This window comes from Vicugna pacos, chromosome 14 (genome assembly GCF_048564905.1).
Source record: "Vicugna pacos chromosome 14, VicPac4, whole genome shotgun sequence".
NCBI lineage: Eukaryota > Metazoa > Chordata > Mammalia > Artiodactyla > Camelidae > Vicugna > Vicugna pacos.
Window position 1 is genome coordinate 15,368,940 of NC_133000.1, and position 21,960 is coordinate 15,390,899.

Here is a 21,960-nt window from a genome sequence, read left to right on the forward strand (position 1 = left end):
TATTGGTTCCCTAAGCTCACTTCTGATTGGTCCATTTCTATCACTCCTGATTGGTCCATTTCTAAAAAGCTCATTCCTGGTTGGTCCACTTTGTTACACCTTATTTGCCTATAATGTTGTAAAGTCTAGACTGGCAACCTATAAAAGCCTGTGTAAACCTACAGATGGGGTCCAGAGCTTGGAGTGTTGACTCCTCTGGGCCCGCCGGCATAATAAACCCGAGTTCACCAACCCTCCAAGTGCTGCTTGGTCTCTTGCCAGGATCCAGGTTGCTGTCACAACTGAGCTGTAACACACTTTGCTGCAACAATATAGATTACAGCAAAGAGCGTCAAACTACATGAGGAAAAAATTAGAATTGCAAAGAGAAATAGTTGAACCTATTAGCACAGCTGAAGACTTCAACACTACTCTATCAAAAACGGACACTCTGTATGCTACTATGATAATGGAAACATATCATTTATTTATTTATCCAAACCCACAGAATGTTCATCAAGAGTGAACCGTAACTGTAAACTGTGAACTCTGGGTGACTATGATGTGACAATGTAGGTTCATTAATTACAACAAATGTAGCACTCTGGTAAGGAGTGCTGATCATGGAGGAGGCTGTGCATGTGTAGGGGCAACAGGTATATGAGACCTCTCTGTAACTTCCCCTCAATTTTTCTGGTAACTAAAAATTGCTCTAAAAAATTGTCTCAATAAAAAAATGCAAAAAGATTTACCTTTTCCACTTAAGTCTTTAATTCATATGGGACTGGTTTTTGTAGATTCTGTCCCCTTGGAGATGGACAGGCTCTCCTTTGAGTATTCTTTTCAAGCGCTAGACTTGGTTGGGGGTGGGAGTGGGTAGGTAGGAGAGGTGAGGAAGGACAAATGCTCTAAAGCCTGAACAGACCAGAGGGAGGGCAAGCCCCAGTCTAGCAATAAAGCTGCTGTTTAATTTTCATCTGTTTGATTCCTGCGTGTCTGTCTGCCAGCTGAATCCAAAACTGAAAAGGAATTACATCTGTATGATTCCACTTATTTGAAATTGCCAGAATATACAAATCTATAAACACAAAGTAGATTAGTGGTAGCCTGGGGCTGGAGGTGGGGGAAACAGGAATAACTGCGATGGGTAAGAGGTTTCTTTTGAGATGATGAAAATGTTCTGAAATTAGGCTCTGGTGATACAACTGTGAATCTACAAAACCCCACTAAATTCTATACTTTATCAGGGCAAATTTATGATATACATCTCAATAATTATACCTCAAGAAAACTCTTATAAAACTGAAAAAGAAATAGGGATATTACTTATGATATAAAACATTCGTTTAAAAAAATACACACAAAACATTAATGAACTTACCTACAAAACAGAAACAGACTCACAGACGTAGAGAACAAACTTATGGTTACTGGGGGTAAGGAGGGTGGGAAGGGATAAATCAGCAGTTGGAGATGTGCACCTCTTGGGGCGTGATGGAAATATTCGCTATCCTGATTGTGGTGGTGGTTTCATAGGTGTATACATCTATTAAAGTTAATCAAATTGTGTATCTGAAATATGTGTAGTTTACTGAACAGGAATTATACCACAACAGAGGTGTTAAAAAACACATGCAAAACATTTGCAGTTCAATGAACAGTCATGAAGCAAACATACATTTAATTATCTCCCAGGTCAAGAAATAAAACATTGCCAGCAAAGCAAAAGCCTTCCTCTTGTCCCCTCCCCATCACGACCCCTCCTTCCAATCTAAGAACTTGCAACCACCACCTGTCTTCTTCCTTAGTGATCTAGGACCAATAAATCCTGGCTAAAAGCCCCATCTTGATTATAAGCAGCAAATATCTACTCTTTCATGGCTTGCCTTTGTACTTTTTTAATGGTATCTTTTGATGAACAGACATTCTTAATTTTACCATAATTGATTCATCTTTTTTTAATTCATTTTTTTATAGTTAGTGCTTTTTGTATCCTTTCCCTAACAACAGGGAATGTTACTGAATAAATTCTTTAATCAGATACATATATTTTTTTCTTTCTTCTCTTTTCCTATTTTTTTTTTTCTTGACAAATTTTTAAAAAGACGGAATTTTTTTCCAGGATGCAAATGAAAAATATCCTACTTAAATAATATAAAGCTAACTCAGAACACAGAAAATAAAGATAATCACATAGAAATTATTTTCATAAAGAAATCATATTTCCTGATTTTTCAGAGTAATGAAATTAGCATCAAGAAATTTTACTTCTTATACTAAACTTCCACTTACCTTGAATCCAAACAGAGATAACATATCTAATATTTTAAAATAATATTGCACATCTATAATTTATGTTCAAAATTATGTGTCTGAAGAATTATAGAACCTCCCAAAGATTGTATTACATTAAAAATATCTGTGTTCACAACATTGTAAAATGATTATAAATCAATAAAAAATGTTAAAAAAAATCTGTGTTAATAATGCAAATAATAAAGCTCTGAAGACCAGTAATTCATTCATGATAACTGTGATGACTCTTAATTAGATTATTCAAATAACCAGAATATTTCCTTTCTCTCACCAATCTGAGCACATGTGGCTTTACTCTAATAAGAATGTGTCCATCCTCATAATTTGGCCCTAGATCCATCTGTATTAACTATACATATTTTTCCTAACTGCCCAAGAGGCTTTTGTTCTGGTATAGGAGAGGACTGTTGTCTGCTGTCTCATACTAGATTTAATTGATAAATTCAATTTGTACATGATTGTATTAAACTGCAGATTCCATAGGACTAGTTATTAATCAGCACTTTCCATGACACCTGGCATACAGCAGTCACAAACGTTTGTGAACAAACTGAATGGCAAAAATCTAATCTGCAAAAAGAAAATGCTCCACCTACAACCACAGCAATTTCCAACACCTGACCATAATAATTCACTATGTATCTCTTCTTAGCAATAAAGTCAACCACAATAAAAGGACTTGTAAATACTTACTCTCTCTACTTTCAGGCTCATTTTGCTCAAGAACACAAGTTCGTGATGGATTCAGTTGCCACTGTAAAAGGACATAAACATTTTATTTATATGTTTAAGAAGGATTTAATAAATAGTATTTCAACACTGTGCTTTCAAATATCAAAATAGCTAAAACAATGTACAAAAAAAGGGTAGGCAACTCATACCAACCAAACCCTAATGACAACCCTGAATGACCCTGAATTTTCTGAGTTTGGGGATGAGAATTAATAGTCTTAGAGAAGGAAGGGAGTATAAAGATCCTCTTTCACTTTTGTTTTCACTTGTTTTACAGGTAAGGAAGTGGAGGACCAGAGAGATGCAGTGACTTGCCCGAGGTCACACACTGACTAAAGACAGCAATAGCATGAGAACGTGGGTCTGCCCAGGCCAGTGCTATAGAACTTCCACCACATTGTATTCTGTCTCTAGGTCCTACAGAATCTTACAGTAGGTGCAGAAGGCCCAGCTATAAAGAATGAAAATATGACCAAGATTATCCTGCCTTTTAATATAGTTGTATCATAGAAGATATACTATTATTTATATATCATAGCACATCATTTATCATATCATATCACATCTATTTTGATTACAGTTTTCTATCTCAACCATTCAGAAAAACATAGGGAAGGCTGAAGATTCTCAGCTATTACAGTGAAGACTGGAGCAGCAGATAAGAAAAACTGAGTGTGCTCAGCACCTCGTAGCACAGCCCTTCCTTTCTTACTTGGCTAGAAATCCTACCATCAGAATCACTAAAGACTTAACCAAAAAGGCCCCACTAGGGCACTAGCTCCAGAAAGACACAGTTAAGTGTGCAATTCCTGAAAGTCTTGTCCATAAACATTAATTAGCCCATCAGGTTAATTATTTAATATTATGGGCCTTGAGTGGGGATGAGATGGAAGACAAACATTTTACCATGCATAAAAAAGTCCCTGGAAACAGAAGCCATCTAGACTATATAAGTCTATACTTGTGGGATGGTTAGGTCTAGCACCAGGAAAAAGAGGACTTACAAGCAGTGGGAATTATAGATGAAATTTTTATGAAATTATATATGAAATTTTTTTAAAAAGCATATTTCAAAACATGTCAAACCCCTAAGCTCTATTAATTTGGGCAAAGTTAATGTAAATAAAATATGTAAACCCTGAATTTACATTTAAGGATAATCATAAAAAGACTATTTCCAACAACAGGAGAATGGTTAAATAAGTTATGTCTATAGGTTAGAATATTGTCTAATTATTAAAAGTTATTTCTGAAGAATTTTCTAAGATAGAAAATACATCAACATGTTAATGGTACCTAAGAGTTGTGGGATAATATCTGTTCTTTTTTATTTTCTTAGTTCTCTATAATAAGCATGTATTATTTTCATAATAAAAAAATAATATAACCTAATAAAGAAAAATCTATGTGTATTAAGAAAAAAAAAGTAGTTTCCAAGTAAATGGACATGGGTTTATGCTGGTAAAATATATTCTTAGGTAGGGGGAAGGAAACAGCTCAGTGGCAGACTGCATGCTTAGCATGCATGAGGTCCTGGGTTCAGTCCCCAGTACCTCCATTAAAAATAATAATAATGCTAGAGTCCACATAATGCTCATCTGTTCAAAAAAATTTTTAGCTTCCATATATATATATATATATAAAAGCAACATCATATAATATTCATCTTTCTCTGTCTGTCTGACTTCACTTAGTATGATAATCTCTAGGTCCATTCATATTGCTGCAAATGGCATTAATTCATTTTTTTTATGGCTGAGTAGTATTCTATTAAATATATAGTACAACTTCCTTATCCAAACATCTGCTGATGGACACTTAAGTTGCTTTCATGCCTTGGCTATTGTAAATAGTGCTGCTATGAACATTGGAGTGCGTGTATCTTTTACTATATGCCTTTTATACCCACTGCAAATTATAGTATATGTTACATTAAATGCCAGAATTATCATTAAAAAGCAACATATGACTCTGGACAGGATCCTTCTGCTATACAGAACTTTACTGGGACAAGTGGTAAATCCTGACTGGAATCTGGATTAAATGGTAGTGATGTATCAGTGATAATTTCCTGAGTTTTGTGCTTGTACTGTGGTTATGTAGAACGTGCTGTTTGAGGAAATACACAACAAAGTATGTAACAGTGATCTGGCATCATGGCAACAACTTAACAAAGTTCTTCGTAGTGTTTTTGTAGCTTTCCTGTATGCTTGAGATTGTTTCTAAAATCTCAAGTTTAAAAAACTGTATTTTTCAAAAGCCTAGGTCATAAAAAAGTATAAAGAATTAAAGTTTTCTACCAACTACCTCAGCACTTTTTAAAAATATCAAATATTAAATTCTTTCTAATTTTTCTCCTGAAAAACATGTGTGTGTGTGTGTGTGTCCCTCCTCCTTTTTGGTAATCTTAAACTCCCTCTATCCACCACTTCCAGCCAGAAAGAAGGGTGAGGGAAATGGTGGGTCTGGGATATTCTTTTACTAGCCACGAGATGGCACCAGAGGGCCAACTAATTCAAGCTCTGTTAAAGTCAATGTACAACTCTCTAGAGATACATATTCATAAGGCAGAGATCCTAACCTGAACATTTCTAATTAGGCAAGTGCTCACATATAAAAATAAACTCAATGATAATATTTTATTGAAATGCTTTAAAAGGGAGAGAATCACTAATTTAAAACACACAGCACAGTACCTAACAACATAATAGAAAGTATATTATGAAAAAAAGTGTGTCTACTTACTGTAAATTTGCTAACACCCTCAAGTTCCCCAAATCTCATGTAAGAGATATCTGCCTTCTTTTTTCCAACATCTACATCCCCTGCATAGATCTGTTTTATACCTGCACCTTTAATTAAAGGTACACATTCATCACATGGGCACTTTGTCACAAAAATCATACTTCTTTCTTCTGATTTTATTTCTTGACACCTGTAAGAAATATATATAAAATATTAGGAAAGTAGTTTCTGAAAGAATAAGTTATATTTTAGAAAAATCTTTAAATACTAAAGTTGAGCTGTTTTAGAAACAGACTTACAACATTAAACACAATAATGATCAAGTCTTATTCTTGCTGATTTAGTCGCTGGTAAGACTTTCAATATTAGATTACAAAGTAAATGAAAACATAGTGTGTGTTTGTGTGTGTGTGTGAGAGAGAGAGACAGAGAGAGAGAGCAAGAGCGCGAGACGGAAAACAATGTTTTCTAAGTAGGGACTTCTTTATAATGCTCGAGTTAGGAGCTAGAACTAACACCCTCCCTAAGAATGTACTATGTATGATTAGACATAAGTCATCATGGTGGCGAAAAGATCTTTCCTTTATCTGGTAACTAATGGATACTTAATAAGTGCTTACTAAATTGATAGGCAAATAGATATTAAAGTTCTGCTTTAGTTAGAGTTCCCTTACCCCCATCCCTAACACAGGATAATTTTATTTAACAAACGTTTGGGGGCAGGAGAGGCAAGATGGCGGAGTAGAAGGACGCCTGTAAGTCACCCTCTCCCACAAATACACCAAGATCCACATCTACAGACTCACTCAGCCAACCAGAGCACCTGCGGAACTCCAACAGATCATCGCCCTCTTCAAAAGATAAAGACGCCAAAAATCTGGTGGGAGAAAAGGAAAAAAGAAAGAACAAAAGGCAAAGCAGCGCGGGACGGGTCCCGCGGGGAGGGAGCGGCAAAGGAGGACTGGCGCTCGCTCACTGGGTCTCCCCTCTCCAACTGAGAGGCCAGCGGGACGGAGGGGGAGCCTCCAAGGCTCGGATCTGTACAGAGCAGCCCTTGTCTGACAGAACTAAGTTAAAGGGGCACAGAGCGTCCCCCCGACGCCCAGCCTGAGACACGGGCAGGGCCAGGCTGCACAAGCCAGGCAGAGGACGGGGGCGGCTGCACGGAGGCAGCACCAGGGGAATGCAAGGGGCTGGGCGCCGTGGCTGTGGGTGTACAGGACAGAACAACCTGGGCCCTCCATAAAACAGCAAGGTTGAAGTGCTCTCGGGGGAAGGGTGCATACCCCCATCTCTGAAAACCCGCGGAAACTTTTCAGGGTAAGAGAGGCGCAGCCCAGGCACAGCCGCCATATTCTCCGGCGCTTAGCACCCAGGCGGGGGCAGGGGCGAAACCTGCATCCACACCGAAGGGCTTAGCAGCCTCAAGGGCCAGACTGAGACAGGCCTACAGCCCGGGGCAGGTGGGATCCTTCCATCCTGGTCCCTCAGAGAACTTGCTCCACAAAGACAAACAAGGAGCTGGGTCTTGCCTCGGAGCAGGGACAAGGCTGCCCGTCGTCTTCCCCGAACCCACCCGCGGAGCAAGGCCAGGGCGGAGCGCGCAGCCGCACAGAACAGCGGAGCTACCGGCGGCGCAGGCAGAGGGAGAGCGGCCCCCTCGCCTGTGGGGAGGAACACAGCCCCTGACCGAGGTGCTGGGAGGGGGCACGACCCGCCCTCCTGCCTGGCCAGTCTGCAACATCTGACTGCGGCATCCAGAGGGGCAGTGACCCGCCCGCCCACAGCAGAGGAGAGCTGCATCTGACCCCGTGTTAGGAGGAGGCGCGATCTGCTTGGCGACAGGTGATGGGAGCAGCACAGAAGAGGGCGCCAACGGAGGGCCTATGAAAACAAGCTGAGTTTCCAAAACAGGACGAAGACAGGACATCACATTAAAAGCACACAGACTCCAGGAGAACACCGACAACCCCTTTTTTTGTTTTGTTTTGTTTTTTGTTTTTGTGTTTTGTTTTGTTCTTAAATCTGTTTTTACCTGTTCTATTTTCAATTACTCTCTTAATTTTTACTTCTTAATTCATTTCTATTTCTCTTGGGTTTTGATGTCCTGTTATTGATTAGACACAGGCTTCAAATACATCTATTCATCTCCCCACCACTTTTTTTTTCCTTTTTCTTTTTTTTTTAAAGGTTTTAAAAGGACATCTCAACCCGATTAATACTCTGCTTCAACTCGCTCTTCTATTATACATTATACACTGTTTTCAAACCCTCTTTCTCCCTTCTTTTAAAAATCTTTCTCTCTATCTCTCTTATTCTTTCTTTCTTTTTTTCTAAGTTCTATTCATAAATAGGCATTAGATAGATAAAATCCTTAAGATCCAAAATAGACAACTGATACTCCATAAACCACAGTGCCAGAGAGGTATGAGCAAGATGAAGAAGCAGAGAAACATTTCCCAATTAAAAGAACAAGAGGAATCCTCTGAAAGAAAGCTCAATGAAATAGACATCGATAGCCTACTAGATCAAGATTTCAAAAAAGGAGTGATCAAATTGCTGAAGGAATTAAAAGAGATAGTGCTTAGAGAGATAAAATACGTCAAAAATGAAATTGAACCTATAAAGAAGAGCCAAGCAGAATGGGTAAACTCATTGACAGAGATGAGGAATGATCGAACAGCTGTGCAAAGCCGACTAGTTAATGCAGAGGAACGAATTAGTGATCTAGAAGACAGGGCAATAGAAAGCACCCATTCAGAAGAACTACAAGATAAGCAAATAAAAAATAATGATAATAGCATAAGGGACCTATGGGATAATATAAAGCATCCCAATCTTCGCATAATAGGGGTCCCAGAAGGGGAAGAAGGATCAAAGGGGATTGAAAGGTTTTTGAAGAAATCATGACTGAAAAATTCCCAAACTTAAAGAAGGAATCAGATATCCAAGTACAGGAAGCTCAGAGGGTCCCAAACAGGAAGAACCCAAATAGACCCACACCAAGACATATCATAATCAAGATGGCCAGAGTCAAGGATAAAGAAATGATTCTAAAGGCAGCAAGAGAAAAGCAAAGAGTGAATTACAAGGGAACCCCCATAAGGCTCTCAGATGATTTCTCTACACAAACACTACAGGCCAGAAGGGAGTGGCAAGATATATTTAAAGCCCTGAATGAAAAAAAGATGCAGCCTAGGATACTTTATCCAGCAAGGCTATCCTTTAGGATAGAAGGAGAAATAAAGAGTTTCACAGACAAAAAAAAAAGCTGCAGGAGTTTGGCAACACTAAACCCATGCTAAAAGAAATATTGAAAGGGCTATTCTAAATAGAAAAGCAGCAGGATGCTACAGAAATGAGAAACTCACAACTGGAAAGGTGATAACTCATGAATTACAAATAAAGAAAACGCGAAATTATAAAAGAAGACATACAAATCACTGAGAGTGGGAGAGGGAGGCAGGGAAATATAGAATTTTTTTTTCTTTCTTTTTTAAATTCTTTTAACAGTAGGATGGGTTTGAGATCATGTCATTATCAGTTTATTGAAAACAGGTATAGGTTAATAGATTTACAAAAAAGGGTAACCACAAGTCAAAAATTTACAAGGGAGTCACAAAAATTAAATAAAATCCATGATAATACAAAGGAAAATTACCAAACCACAAAAGGAAGAAGAAAGGAACAAAGAGGATATACCAATTCAACTGCAAAGATAAGTTCAAAATGGCAATAAACACACATCTATCATTAATTACTGTAAATGTTAATGGACTAAATGCTCCAGTCAAAAGACATAGGGTGGCAGACTGGATAATAAAGCAAGAACCTTCACTATGCTGCATACAAGAGACCCACTTTAGGGAGAAGGACACATATAGATTGAGAGTGAAAGGATGGAAAAGGATATTCCATGCAAATGGAAAAGCCAAAAAAGCAGGTGTTGCAGTACTGATTTCAGACAAAATAGACTTTAAAACAAAAGCCATAAAGAAAGATAAAGAGGGACATTTTATAATGATTAAAGGAGTGATACAAGATGAAGACATTACACTCGTTAATATATATGCACCCAATATAGGAGCACCTAAGTACATACAAGAATTACTAACAGAGATAAAGGGCGATATTGATGGGAATACAATCATAGTTGGAGATTTTAACACTGCATTAACATCACTAGACAGATCTTCCAGACAGAAAATAAACAAGGCAACAGAAAAATTAAATACTACAATAGAAAAACAAGATTTGGTGGATATTTTCAGAGCATTACACCCCCAAAAAATAGAATATACATTCTTTTCAAGTGCACATGGAACATTTTCCAGGATCGATCATGTACTTGGACACAAAAGAAACCTCAACAAATTTAAGAAGATAGAAATTATCTCAAGCATCTTTACTGACCACAATGCCATGAAACTGGAAATCAACAACAGAGAAACAAAGGAGAAAAAAAGAAAAGCATGGAGATTAAACAATATGTTATTGTAAAAACAATGGATCAATGAGGAAATCAAAGCTGAAATTAAAAAATACCTTGAGACAAATGATAATGAAAGCACAACCACTCAAAACCTATGGGACACAGCAAAGGCAGTGCTAAGAGGGAAGTTTATAGCGATACAGGCCTTCCTCAAAAAAGAAGAACAATCTCAAATAAACAAGTTAACCCACCAACTGAATCAATTAGAAAAAGAACAACAAAAAGCCCCAAAAAGCAGCAGAAGGAAGGAAATAATAAAGATCAGAGAGGAATTAAATACAATAGAGATTAACAAGACCATAGAAAAAAATCAACCAAACCAAAAGCTGGTTTTTTGAAAAAGTAAATAAAATCGACAAACCTCTGGCCAAACTCACAAAGAAGAAAAAACAGAGAGCACAAATAAGCAAAATAAGAAAGGAAAATGGAGAAATTACAACAAACAAAATAGAAATACAGAATATCATATGAGAATATTATGAAAAGCTATATGGAACCAAACTGGATAAACTAGAGGAGATGGACAAGTTTCTGGAAACATACTGTCCACCAAAACTGAATCAAGAAGAAACTGAACACTTGAACAATTCGATCACTAGAAAGGAAATAGAAATAGCAATTAAAAACCTCCCTACAAATAAAAGTCCAGGACCGGACGGCTTCACCGGGGAATGATTAAAAAGGAGGGAATACTCCCAATCTCATTCTATGAAGCCACCATCACCCTGATACCAAAACCAGGCAAAGACACTACAAAAAAAGAGAATTATAGGCCAATATCACTGATGAACATAGACGCCAAAATCCTCACCAAAATTTTAGCAAATAGAATCCAACAACACATAAAAAGATTATACATCATGAGCAAGTGGGGTTCACCCCAGGGACACAAGGCTGGTTCAACATATGCAAATCAATCAATGTAATACATCACATCAACAAGAGAAAGGACAAAAACCACATGATCATCTCAATCGATGCAGAAAAAGCATTTGATAAAATTCAACACCCATTTATGATAAAAACTCTCGCCAAAGTGGGTATAGAGGGAACATATCTCAACATAATAAAAGCTATATATGACAAACCTACAGCCAGCATAGTTCTCAACCGTGAAAAACTCAAAAGCTTCCCACTAAAATCTGGGACAAGACAAGGATGCCCACTATCACCACTCCTATTCAACGTAGTCCTGGAAGTCCTAGCCACAGCAGTCAGGCAAGAGAAAGAAATAAAAGGGATCCAAATTGGAAAAGAAGAGGTAAAAGTGTCATTATATGCTGATGATATGTTACTATATATAGAAAACCCTAAAAGGTCCACACAAAAGCTACTAGAGCTGATCGAAGAATTCAGCAAGGTAGCAGGTTACAAAATTAATGTTCAAAAATCAGTTGCCTTTCTTTACACTAACGATAAATCAACAGAAAAAGAAAGTAAAGAAACAATCCCCTTTAAAATAGCACCCAAAGTAATAAAATATCTGGGAATAAATCTAACCAAGGAGGTGAAAGAATTATACACAGAAAACTATAAACCACTGATGAAGGAAATTAAAGAAGACTTTAAAAAATGGAAAGATATTCCATGCTCTTGGATTGGAAGAATCAATATTGTTAAAATGGTCACACTGCCCAAGGCAATCTACAGATTTAATGCAATCCCTATCCAATTACCCAGGACATATTTCACAGAACTAGAACAAATCATAATAAAATTTATATGGAACCATCAAAGACCTAGAATTGCTAAAGCATTACTGAAGAGAAAGAAAGAGGCTGGAGGAATAACTCTCCCAGACTTCAGACAATACTATAGAGCTACAGTTATCAAGACAGCATGGTACTGGCACCAAAACAGACATATGGACCAATGGAACAGAATAGAGAGCCCAGAAATGAACCCACAAACCTTTGGTCAACTAATCTTCGACAAAGGAGGCAAGAATATACAATGGAATAAAGACAGTCTCTTCAGCAAATGGTGTTGGGAAAACTGGACAGCAGCATGTAAAACAATGAAGCTAGAACACACCCTTACACCATATACAAAAATCAACTCAAAATGGATTAAAGACTTAAACATAAGACAAGATACAATAAACCTCCTAGAGGAAAACATAGGCAAAACATTATCTGACATACATTTCAAAAATTTTCTCCTAGAAGAAATAAAAGCAAGAATAAACAAATGGGACCTAATGAAACTTACAAGCTTCTGCAGAGCAAACGAAACCAGAAATAAAACAAGAAGAAAACCTACGGAATGGGAGAAAATTTTTGCAAGTGAAACCGACAAAGGCTTGATCTCCAGAATATATAAGCAGCTCATACGACTTAATAAGAAAAAAACAAACAACCCAATCCAAAAATGGGCAGAAGACCTAAACAAGCAACTCTCCAAGGAAGACATACAAATGATCAAAAAGCACATGAAAAAATGTTCAATATCACTAATTATCAGAGAAATGCAAATCAAAACTACAATGAGGTATCACCTCACACCAGTCAGAATGGCCGTCATTCAAAAATCCACAAATGACAAATGCTGGAGAGGCTGTGGAGAAAGGGGAACCCTCCTACACTGCTGGTGGGAATGAAGTTTGGTGCAGCCACTATGGAAAACAGTGTGGAGAGTCCTCAAAAGACTAGGACTAGACTTACCATATGACCCAGGAATCCCACTCCTGGGCTTGTATCCAGAAGGAAATCTACTTCAGGATGACACCTGCACCCCAATGTTCATAGCAGCACTATTTACAATAGCCAAAACATGGAAACAACCTAAATGTCCATCAACAGGTGACTGGATAAAGAAGATGTGGTATATTTATAGAATGGAATACTACTCAGCCATAAAAACCGACAACATAACGCCATTTGCAGCAACATGGATGCTCCTGGAGAAAGTCATTCTAAGTGAAGTAAGCCAGAAAGAGAAAGAAAAATACCATATGAGATCGCTCATATGTGGAATCTAAAAAACAAAAACAAACAAACAAACAAACAAAAACAAAGCATAAATACAGGACAGAAATAGACTCATGGACAGAGAATACAGACTTGTGGTTACCAGGGGGGTAGAGGGTGGGAAGGGATAGACTGGGATTTCAAAACTGTAGAATAGATAAACAAGATTACACTGTATAGCACAGGGAAATATATACAAAATGTTATGATAAATCACAGAGAAAAAAATGTGACGAGTGTGTATATGTCCATGAATGACTGAAAAATTGTGCTGAACACTGGAATTTGACACAACATTGTAAAATGATTATAAATCAATAAAAAATGTTAAAAAAAAAAAAAAGAAGAAGGAGGCGGCCTTTGCCCCTTCCGTGTATGATGAGAAAGGAAAACAGTTACTTTCCTCGCCAGTTTCCCTGGATCGTCCTATATCTGAATTATTTCACTGATATCATTTATTCAGATTTTCCTTTGCAATTCTAAATAATAGATTTTAAATCTTGATAAACCAACATAAAATAGATTTTACTGACCACTAGAAAAATGAGAAAGTTAACTAATTCGCGTTTTTTTCTCACATGTTCCATCCACCTAAATTTGTTAGTTACATTTCTAATTTCAATTGTCAAAATGTGTAACATTTAATTTCTATGTTTCTGTTTCCCATGGTTCTTTAGAATCTTAGCTCTGTTTTTAAGTGAATTTAATGCTTACCACTAGTCAGTTTAAATAGGGTTCTCTAATAATTTTTCAGAGTCTATATAAATCACTTATCAGGGCTTCACATCATTTGTTTTGTTTTATTTTTCCCCGAAGGCCTTGTGAAAATTATAATTAAGAATCCTCATCCTTCCCATGTTGCAGCTCTCAGTTTTTCACCTTTAAAAATGAATAAAAAATTCAAGCCATAAAAAAAAAAAGTTTGGATTTGACAAAAATAAAGCAAGTATATCTGTAATGAAGAGCACACGGTAAAAAACAGAAGTGAAATTTTGCATGCCAGGGTGGTTTAGGACTGCGGGATGCTTCATTGAGGATCCCAGGATTGTACTTCCAGGGTCCATGGTTTACGCTGCTCTCAGTCAGCCGTCTTACATTCCCCACCACCAGCCTTCCACATCTCCACAGCCATGTCCCCAGTTCAGACTCTCATTCTGTTCCCCTGTACCAGGGCAGCAGAGTTTTATGCATCTAGTCTGTTCAAACAATATACCTGCAACCTAGGTAGCCATCAGTGCCATTTCACTTCCCCACTACCTACCACATGAGGTCTAAACACAAAGTCTTCCCTTGTCAGTCCCAATGTAACCCCACATGCTCCATGGCCGAGACTAACTGGAAGACCCACATTCCTAAACACACAAGCACCTTCCTACCTCTAGTTCACTGCTATGCCTGAAGCAAGAATGGCTTCCATTCAAGGAAGCATCTCCAATTGCCACAATCCTACCAAACCTTTAAAATACAGCTCATATGCCAGTTTGTTCACAAAGCTTTTCCCTCACACACCCCCTCCATCCATAGCAGCCCCTAAATTTCCACCCACCTTGGCCTTTCCCACACAACTGATCATGTAAAGTTGAATACAGTCTCATATCCCCTACTGCATTAGAAACCATGACTTACACAGTTTGGAATCTCTAAGATCACCCACTTAGTGGTAAATGCTGAGAATGTTTATGGAAATGATCTAAACATTAGAAGCAGGTAATGCCAGTTATAATCTCTAACAAAAGCTATGTTAAAGCAATTTGATTCATAATAAAATCTGTATACTCATAATAATAAATATATGTGCTCTTCATTTAGAAAACAAAGGAGATCTTGCAATCTAGGAATATGCAAAACCCTAAGGACAAACTTCAAGCAGTTTTATACTGGAGAGAGAAGGAAGAAAGGTAAAAAGACCTGCTCAATAAATTTGAAGGCCTGGGGGATCCCTGACAACAGCCTCAGGTCAGGCAGCAAAGACCAAGCACAAATGAGGGATAACTTCTGAAAGGAATATTTCTTGGAATTTTTTAAAAAGGCAATAAATTACAGCTGAAAGAAAACTAAGTTCAACTTGCTACATTTTAAAGAAAATACATGCAAACGAATTTCATACCTAAATGTCAAGGCATTCTGCTCGGCGTGAACAATGTATCGGAATTTCCTTATTTCTCTGTCTTTCTGTTTGTCATCCATGTGTGGGAAGTCAGCATACTCGGATCCAACAGGAAAAGCGTTATAACCACATCCTATGAAGTACATCGCGCCCGTCCCATCACAACTTCTCTACAAAAAGTAAGCAAACCAACAAAGCTATATCCAACACTCTGGAAAGGCATCTGGCAGTGTACCTTTAAAGCCTAGTATCATACTTTGTATAATGAATTCACTTTTCCATGACAAACTGAACCATCAAAAAAATACAGTATTAGATGCTCCTACTGCAGTAAGGTCTTATCAAAGCTAAATTTCAAGCTGATCATCGCAAATATACAACCTCAAGGCAATCCTTCATTTTAGCAGTCAAATACTAGCTTGTTTAATTCATGAACTGTTTCACTTGATTCAGCCATCTCTCCCTGAATAGATTATAAAATCCTAGAAAACAGAAACCATGTTTTATACCTCCTTTCTGTCCTTAAAGTAGACCTATGAGAGTGTTCCATACCTAGCAGGTACTCAGCGAATTACTAATTACTGTTCATTTCTTACATCCTCTGTGCTGTGCTACTGGTTAGCAAGCCAGAAATTCTAAAAATATTTTGAATAATTTCTGTTGTTGGGCTAAAAATGTGCTATTGTATGTAGGCAGAAAATAAACAATGCACTTTCCTTTAATCTTCACATTTATTAAGCCTCTATTGCGTGTGTGTATATATATATATATATAAAATAGAATTTCCTACTTAAGTGACTTACTTCTTTTTTCCTTTTTTTATTGATATATAGTCAGTTTACAACACATAATTTGTTTATATGAATGCTTTATCAACTATACGAGTAAAATATTTTATAAATCATGTTTATTATAGTTTGGAATATGCTATAAACCTCACTAAATTTCAGTCTATTACAGTTACTCATGTGAGAGTATCAACAGACACAGTCCCATAGCAGCTTGATAAAAATCACTGTTACCATTGGTGAGCCAACAAAAGCTTACAAATAAATTATCTCATTAATAATAAATTATTCTTGAGCATTTACTAAATGCCAAACATCATGCTGAGCTTTATATATGTTATTTCATTTAATTAACCCTCAACACATCCTAGGCAGTACGATTACAGTACTACGATTACTATTCCCATTTTACAGATAAGGAAACTGAGGCCAAGAGAGATTAAATAGCTTGTCCAAAGTTACAAAGCTGGTAAGTAACATAGCCAGAATTCAAGCCTAGGTTGCTTGACAGCAAACCCATATCTTTTCACTTTATCATGCTGGCTACACTGCAGATAATGTTACTGGAAACCTAAATTTTCCACAAAGTAGTTAAGAACCAGATGTTAAGCCAAAAGGCTCCTGAGCATTTATATAAACACAAGGGAGCGTTCCAACCACAGGCCAGGTGCTGTGCCAGGCGCTGGGGACACAGTGGTAAACAAGACAGAGAATCTAGCTTTCATGGACCTTCCAGTCTGTAGATGATAAGAAACAAGACCTGTAAATTTAACCGTGATGAGTGTCACAAATAAGTTGTACAGAATGCTATGGGAGTTTCTGGCAGAGGAACCCATTCTAGTAGGTGTTACCAATTCAAGTAGAGGTAAACGGGGTTGAGAGTTATTTTGAAGGTGGAATTCACAGCATTTGGTGGTTGACTGTATGTGTGGAATAATGGGGAACGGGATGGTGACCACATGCGAAGGAGCAGGTTAGCAGGGGAGAAACCGAATGGACTGGCTAGGCTGAACTTGAGGGGCTCTTGACACATCCAGCCAGATGGTCAAATTACTTGCTGAAAAGTCTACTGAACGGAACGTAGGCCCTCTACTCATCTTTCAGTCAGCCTCACAGTTACTAAGTATCTCCTGATTCCATGCCCTTCCAACCCATGTCTGGAATTCCAATGCCTCATCATCTCTTTTCTATTAATCTCCCTATTTCCTGTCTAGCCCCTCTTCATTTTTCAAATACAAATCTGACCAAATCATCTTCCCACTGAAAATATTCTTGGATTGCACTGTCCAATACAGGAGCCACTAGGCACACGTGGTTGGTGCAAACTGAAAGGTACTGTAAGTATAAAATACACATTGGATTGTGAAGACTCAGTGTTCCCCCCAAATGCAAAACACTGTATTAATAATTTTTATATTGGTTACATGTTGAAATGATAATATTTCTGAATAGATGATTAAGTAAAATATATTCTTAAAATTAATTCACCTTTTTTTTAATGTGGTTCCTAAAAATTTTTTAATTATGTGTGGCTTGCCTTTTAATTCTGCTGGTTAACGCTGTGCCAGGGTAGCCCACTGGCTAAAGGATAAAGTCCAGACTCTACGTGGTATACAAAGTTCTTCATGGTGCAGCCCAATTTTATGCTACTCTACTCTACATAAAGACCCTGGACCCCAACATGTCAAGTCACTGCACATTCCCACATCCTCTCCTGCACTCCCTGCCTCTGCACATTACCCTCTTCATCCCACTAACTTGTTTTGCCTGATGAACACCTACTCATTCAAGATTAATAGCATCTTACCTCCAAGAATATTTTACTCATTTCTCCAAGCAGAGTAAACATTCCTCCTCTATATTCTCATGATATCATGCTATAATTTACAGTTATATACCAGTCTCTTTTTGACCTCTGTCTCTATCACTAGACTATATAAGGCCACGGAGGGTGGAATATGTGGTCTTTTACTCTCCTCTGTTCACCAAGACACAGAGCCTACCCTGTAGAAGGTGCTTAATAAATCTCTGCTAAATGAATGAATCTATCTAGAATTCTGAGAGAATGTACCAATGTTTATAGAACTTAATAAATACACCAATAAGAAATACTAATCCCTCTGGGTCAATAAAATGCCATGTACTTATGACTGAAATATGTTTAAACAAAATCAAAGTCAAATGTTTATGAAGAAATATTTTCATACTTACAGACTTTCCTTCTGCCCAGATGACTGCTCCAACTCCTGTCTTATGATCCTCTGAAAAACACATGGCATGTAATTCAGTAAAAACCAGTGATTTGTTAGTTTCAGAAATATATTTTTCCAAAAATAATAAACACATTTATTGAAATGTACTTTATAAGTGTAGTAACAATCCTTGACATTCTCACTAATTACAGAAAAGCATTAAATACTGTTGAGCATAGAATACGGGAGCTAGGTACTAACTATCTACCGACAGTGCCACTACCAAGCCAGTCATACACCACCTATGGGCAGAGATCATGACGGTGGCAGTGCCCACATTCAGGTCACTTCAAAGCTGTAATCAGAACTGACTGCAACTTTATTGAATTTCCACCAACAAGTCAGTTTTTAAATGACTATTTCTAATAGATGATGAAATCAATTAAGAAAGAAGTTTCTAAACTAACGTGTTTAGTGTAATAACCATTTACAACAATCAAATCTGTCTTCTAGCATTTTTGGCACTCTATTCATGGAAAATACATTTTATGGAAGTGTTCTTGCTATGAAAAAAGTTCAAACTCATAATACAAAAATAAACAAATCTTTACAAGCTTTCTTTTTTTCTTTTTTTTTGTCCTGGAAGGTACATGCAAAGAAATTTTGATTGAAACAAAATGTTGTGCTTTCCCTGACCTGCACAGTTTACCCTGAGGGGAAAAGAATGCCAAGTTAGTGACATGAAGTTCGTTTCTACATCAAGTGGCGGAAGTTTTAAATATTAGATTACAATTTCCTGTAGAACCACTTGTTTACTTTGCAACAACTAAAGCTGTATTTCTTAAAACTATTAACCTTACACAGAAAATTTAAAAACCAAAATAGAAAGTCTACATATTAAGGATTGACTTTTTCCTTCTGCGAATACCAGAGTAAGTTTCAAATTTTGAAGACAATTATACACTACTTATAAAAACCATAGTATTTATCAAAAATCTTAATAAGAGACCAATGTAGGTAAGCAGGTACATTTACAGAGGAAGTGACAATTATCTGTGAACTTGCCCTTAGGCATTTTCATATTGATGAAGATTAAATGCAACTGTAGCTTCACCCTACAATTTCCTAAAAGTTAAGTAAAACTGTACTTAATACATGTATAAATCTGAAACAAAAAATGAAAAATAGAAGTTATTCATATCAAGTCTACTTTTTCTACCACTGACACTCAGTATTTTCCATGTTATTTTTTTTTAGTCCAGGAGCCACGTTTTCTGTAAATGTGACTTGTAAACTAAGCTCTACTGCTTAGCTAAGGTTAGTTTCACCAAGAGAATATTCTTTACTAAGTCCCTTTTAAACTCAGAATACAATTTCATCCACAGATAATGGGGGGTATATTTCACCCAGCCCCAGGGTTGGATGGCAGATAAGGCAATTCCTCAAAAATCTTTTCATATCTGTAATTTTTATGTAAAATTTCTCAAAAACTTTCAGGTCTGTAAATTGCTCCTGAGGATCTAGTCATTCACAGGGTCTTCTCTGTACACCTTTGAAAGGAAGGTCAGTTCATATAATCACTGAGCCAAATGATCTCCTATGGTTCTGGAACACAGGTGGGGTTATTCTGGCTCCCAATACTGTGGTCATGTCAGGGTTTGTCCAAGTGTGATCCACAGACCAATTACATCAGAATCCCTGGATGCTTGTTTAAAAGGCAGACTCCTGGCTCCCATGCATATTCCCTGAAGCAACCTCTCCAAGGGAGGCGGCTGACCCAGGAACCTGTACTTCTCATGAGCAACCCTCTGACTCACTGGCAACTAAAAGCTGAGAATTATGATCTGAAACAGTTAACTTTCTTGGTTACCCCAACCTACTTTCATCAACACTGTGGTTCAGTGGGAAGGCATAATCCTCAGCTTTGGAAACGCCTAGCCCAGTGGGAATCAGGACGTAAGAAGAGATCAAAACTCACACTTAAACCAGGTAGGTAAGATGTGACACCCTCCTATTTCTTTTTCTTCTCCCAGAGTCTAAACAAATTGTCACTTTTTTGCTACCTCAAGGTATCCTAGAAACATACTTACAATAACACCTGTGGATCCTATTTATTCATCATTCAAAAAACAATTATTAAGCACTTACTTCCAATAAGTTTTAGAATTCTGCTGTTAAAAGTTTTGGAATTCATTTTAATCATATGTATATTTTTAAATGAAATGATTTAACAAAATGATTTCTTCACCTATTAATTACAGTGAAATAAAGTTGTTAAGTAAGCTGAGGAGAGTGAAATTTAAAGTTTGAGTTATTAGAAACACACTAAGTCAAGGGAATATCTACCTTGCTGGATTGTCCTCAATATTAAGTGAGGTGCATATATAAACCACCTATCTCTGTGTTTGACACTTAGTAGGTGCTCAATAAATTGTTAGTTATTTATCATCAATGAAGAGCATCAGTCTAGAATCCCTTATCTGCAACCCCTTATGTCAAGTTTTTTCAGACAGCTTACTGCACATACATATAGTATATAAACATTATTTTTCTAAAATCTGAAAACTTTTGAATTCCTTTTCATAGAACATGGTGTCTTCCCTGGAAGAGCTCATGGTGAAGTGCAGGACGTGACAGTCATACTCTATTCAGGATTTGGGTTCCAGGCAAGGAAGTCATACACAGACAAAAAATTAACCTTGAAAAATCTTTTAAATCACCCATCAAGTGCCTAAGTACACAACTCTGCACATTAACAGCAGATAAATTTACAATACTATAACTATACTAGTAGAGCATCTAATCAAGAATACATTTGCAAATTTACATCTCTGCATCACTGCATCTTTAAACACTGGGGGCATATGTGGTATTATGAGGTACTGTGAGAAGAGCGCCTTTTATCAAGACCAGCAGACTCACACCCCCATCTTCCGCTCACTCTGGAATCTGCGGAATTCTAACTGGCAAGTGGGAATTAGTGAAGTACACCGATAACAGCTGTTCCCATTTATGTTCCTATCCTTCTAGAATGGTTTAGAGAAAAAAACCTGTATAAAGCTGGTGCTGGCAGAGACAAACGAATAGCCCGTGAGACAGGATAATTACATTAAATCAGACCTTTACACAATACAGTTGTTTGGCATCGTATAGTTTGTGCCTGTAGTAGAATCAAATTCTTTAATAAGAATTGAGTGATCATTAACTCTGCTGAATGCCGGAATCCCTTGCATAACCTCAAAAATCCACAGGCCTAGGACACACACATCAAGACTAGGTTTAGTAGCTCTGGGTTGGAATTTGAGCGTTTGTACTTTTAATAAAAGTTCCACAGTGATTCTAAGACGCTACATTTGAAAAACTCCATCTTACTGCAATTACTTCAACCTGTGGTCTTTGTTTAGCATATACTGCAGACCGGTGGCATTTGTATGGACTTTTTCTGAAGAGTTTCTTTCTTCTCCTTTCTTGGGATAAGTTTTAAAAATCCTACTATAACCCACTCACCAAATCTTACTCGACTCTTCCTCCTGCCTGCACTTTCTTTTCCTCGTTTCAACATTGCATTTTAAAAAGTGATCATGATTCTACTTTGAAAAATCTTATGTCTGGGAAGATGTAAAAACGCTGTTCTATAATT

At 37.2% G+C, this 21,960-nt stretch overlaps 1 protein-coding gene across 4 annotated transcripts in view; it reads right to left on the minus strand.

Annotated features, from left to right (window-relative positions):
• The window catches only part of CDADC1 (cytidine and dCMP deaminase domain containing 1), a 62,232-nt gene that overhangs the window by 19,981 nt on the left and 20,291 nt on the right, over positions 1-21,960 (minus strand). For all 4 annotated transcript variants that reach the window (XM_031684557.2, XM_006210146.4, XM_031684558.2 and 1 more), the window contains 4 exons: positions 18,340-18,389; positions 15,341-15,510; positions 5,773-5,962; positions 2,989-3,049 (listed from right to left, as the gene is read on the minus strand). In XM_031684557.2, coding sequence (XP_031540417.1) covers positions 2,989-3,049; positions 5,773-5,962; positions 15,341-15,510; positions 18,340-18,389 — 471 coding nt within the window. The remainder of the gene's footprint in view (positions 1-2,988; positions 3,050-5,772; positions 5,963-15,340; positions 15,511-18,339; positions 18,390-21,960) is intronic.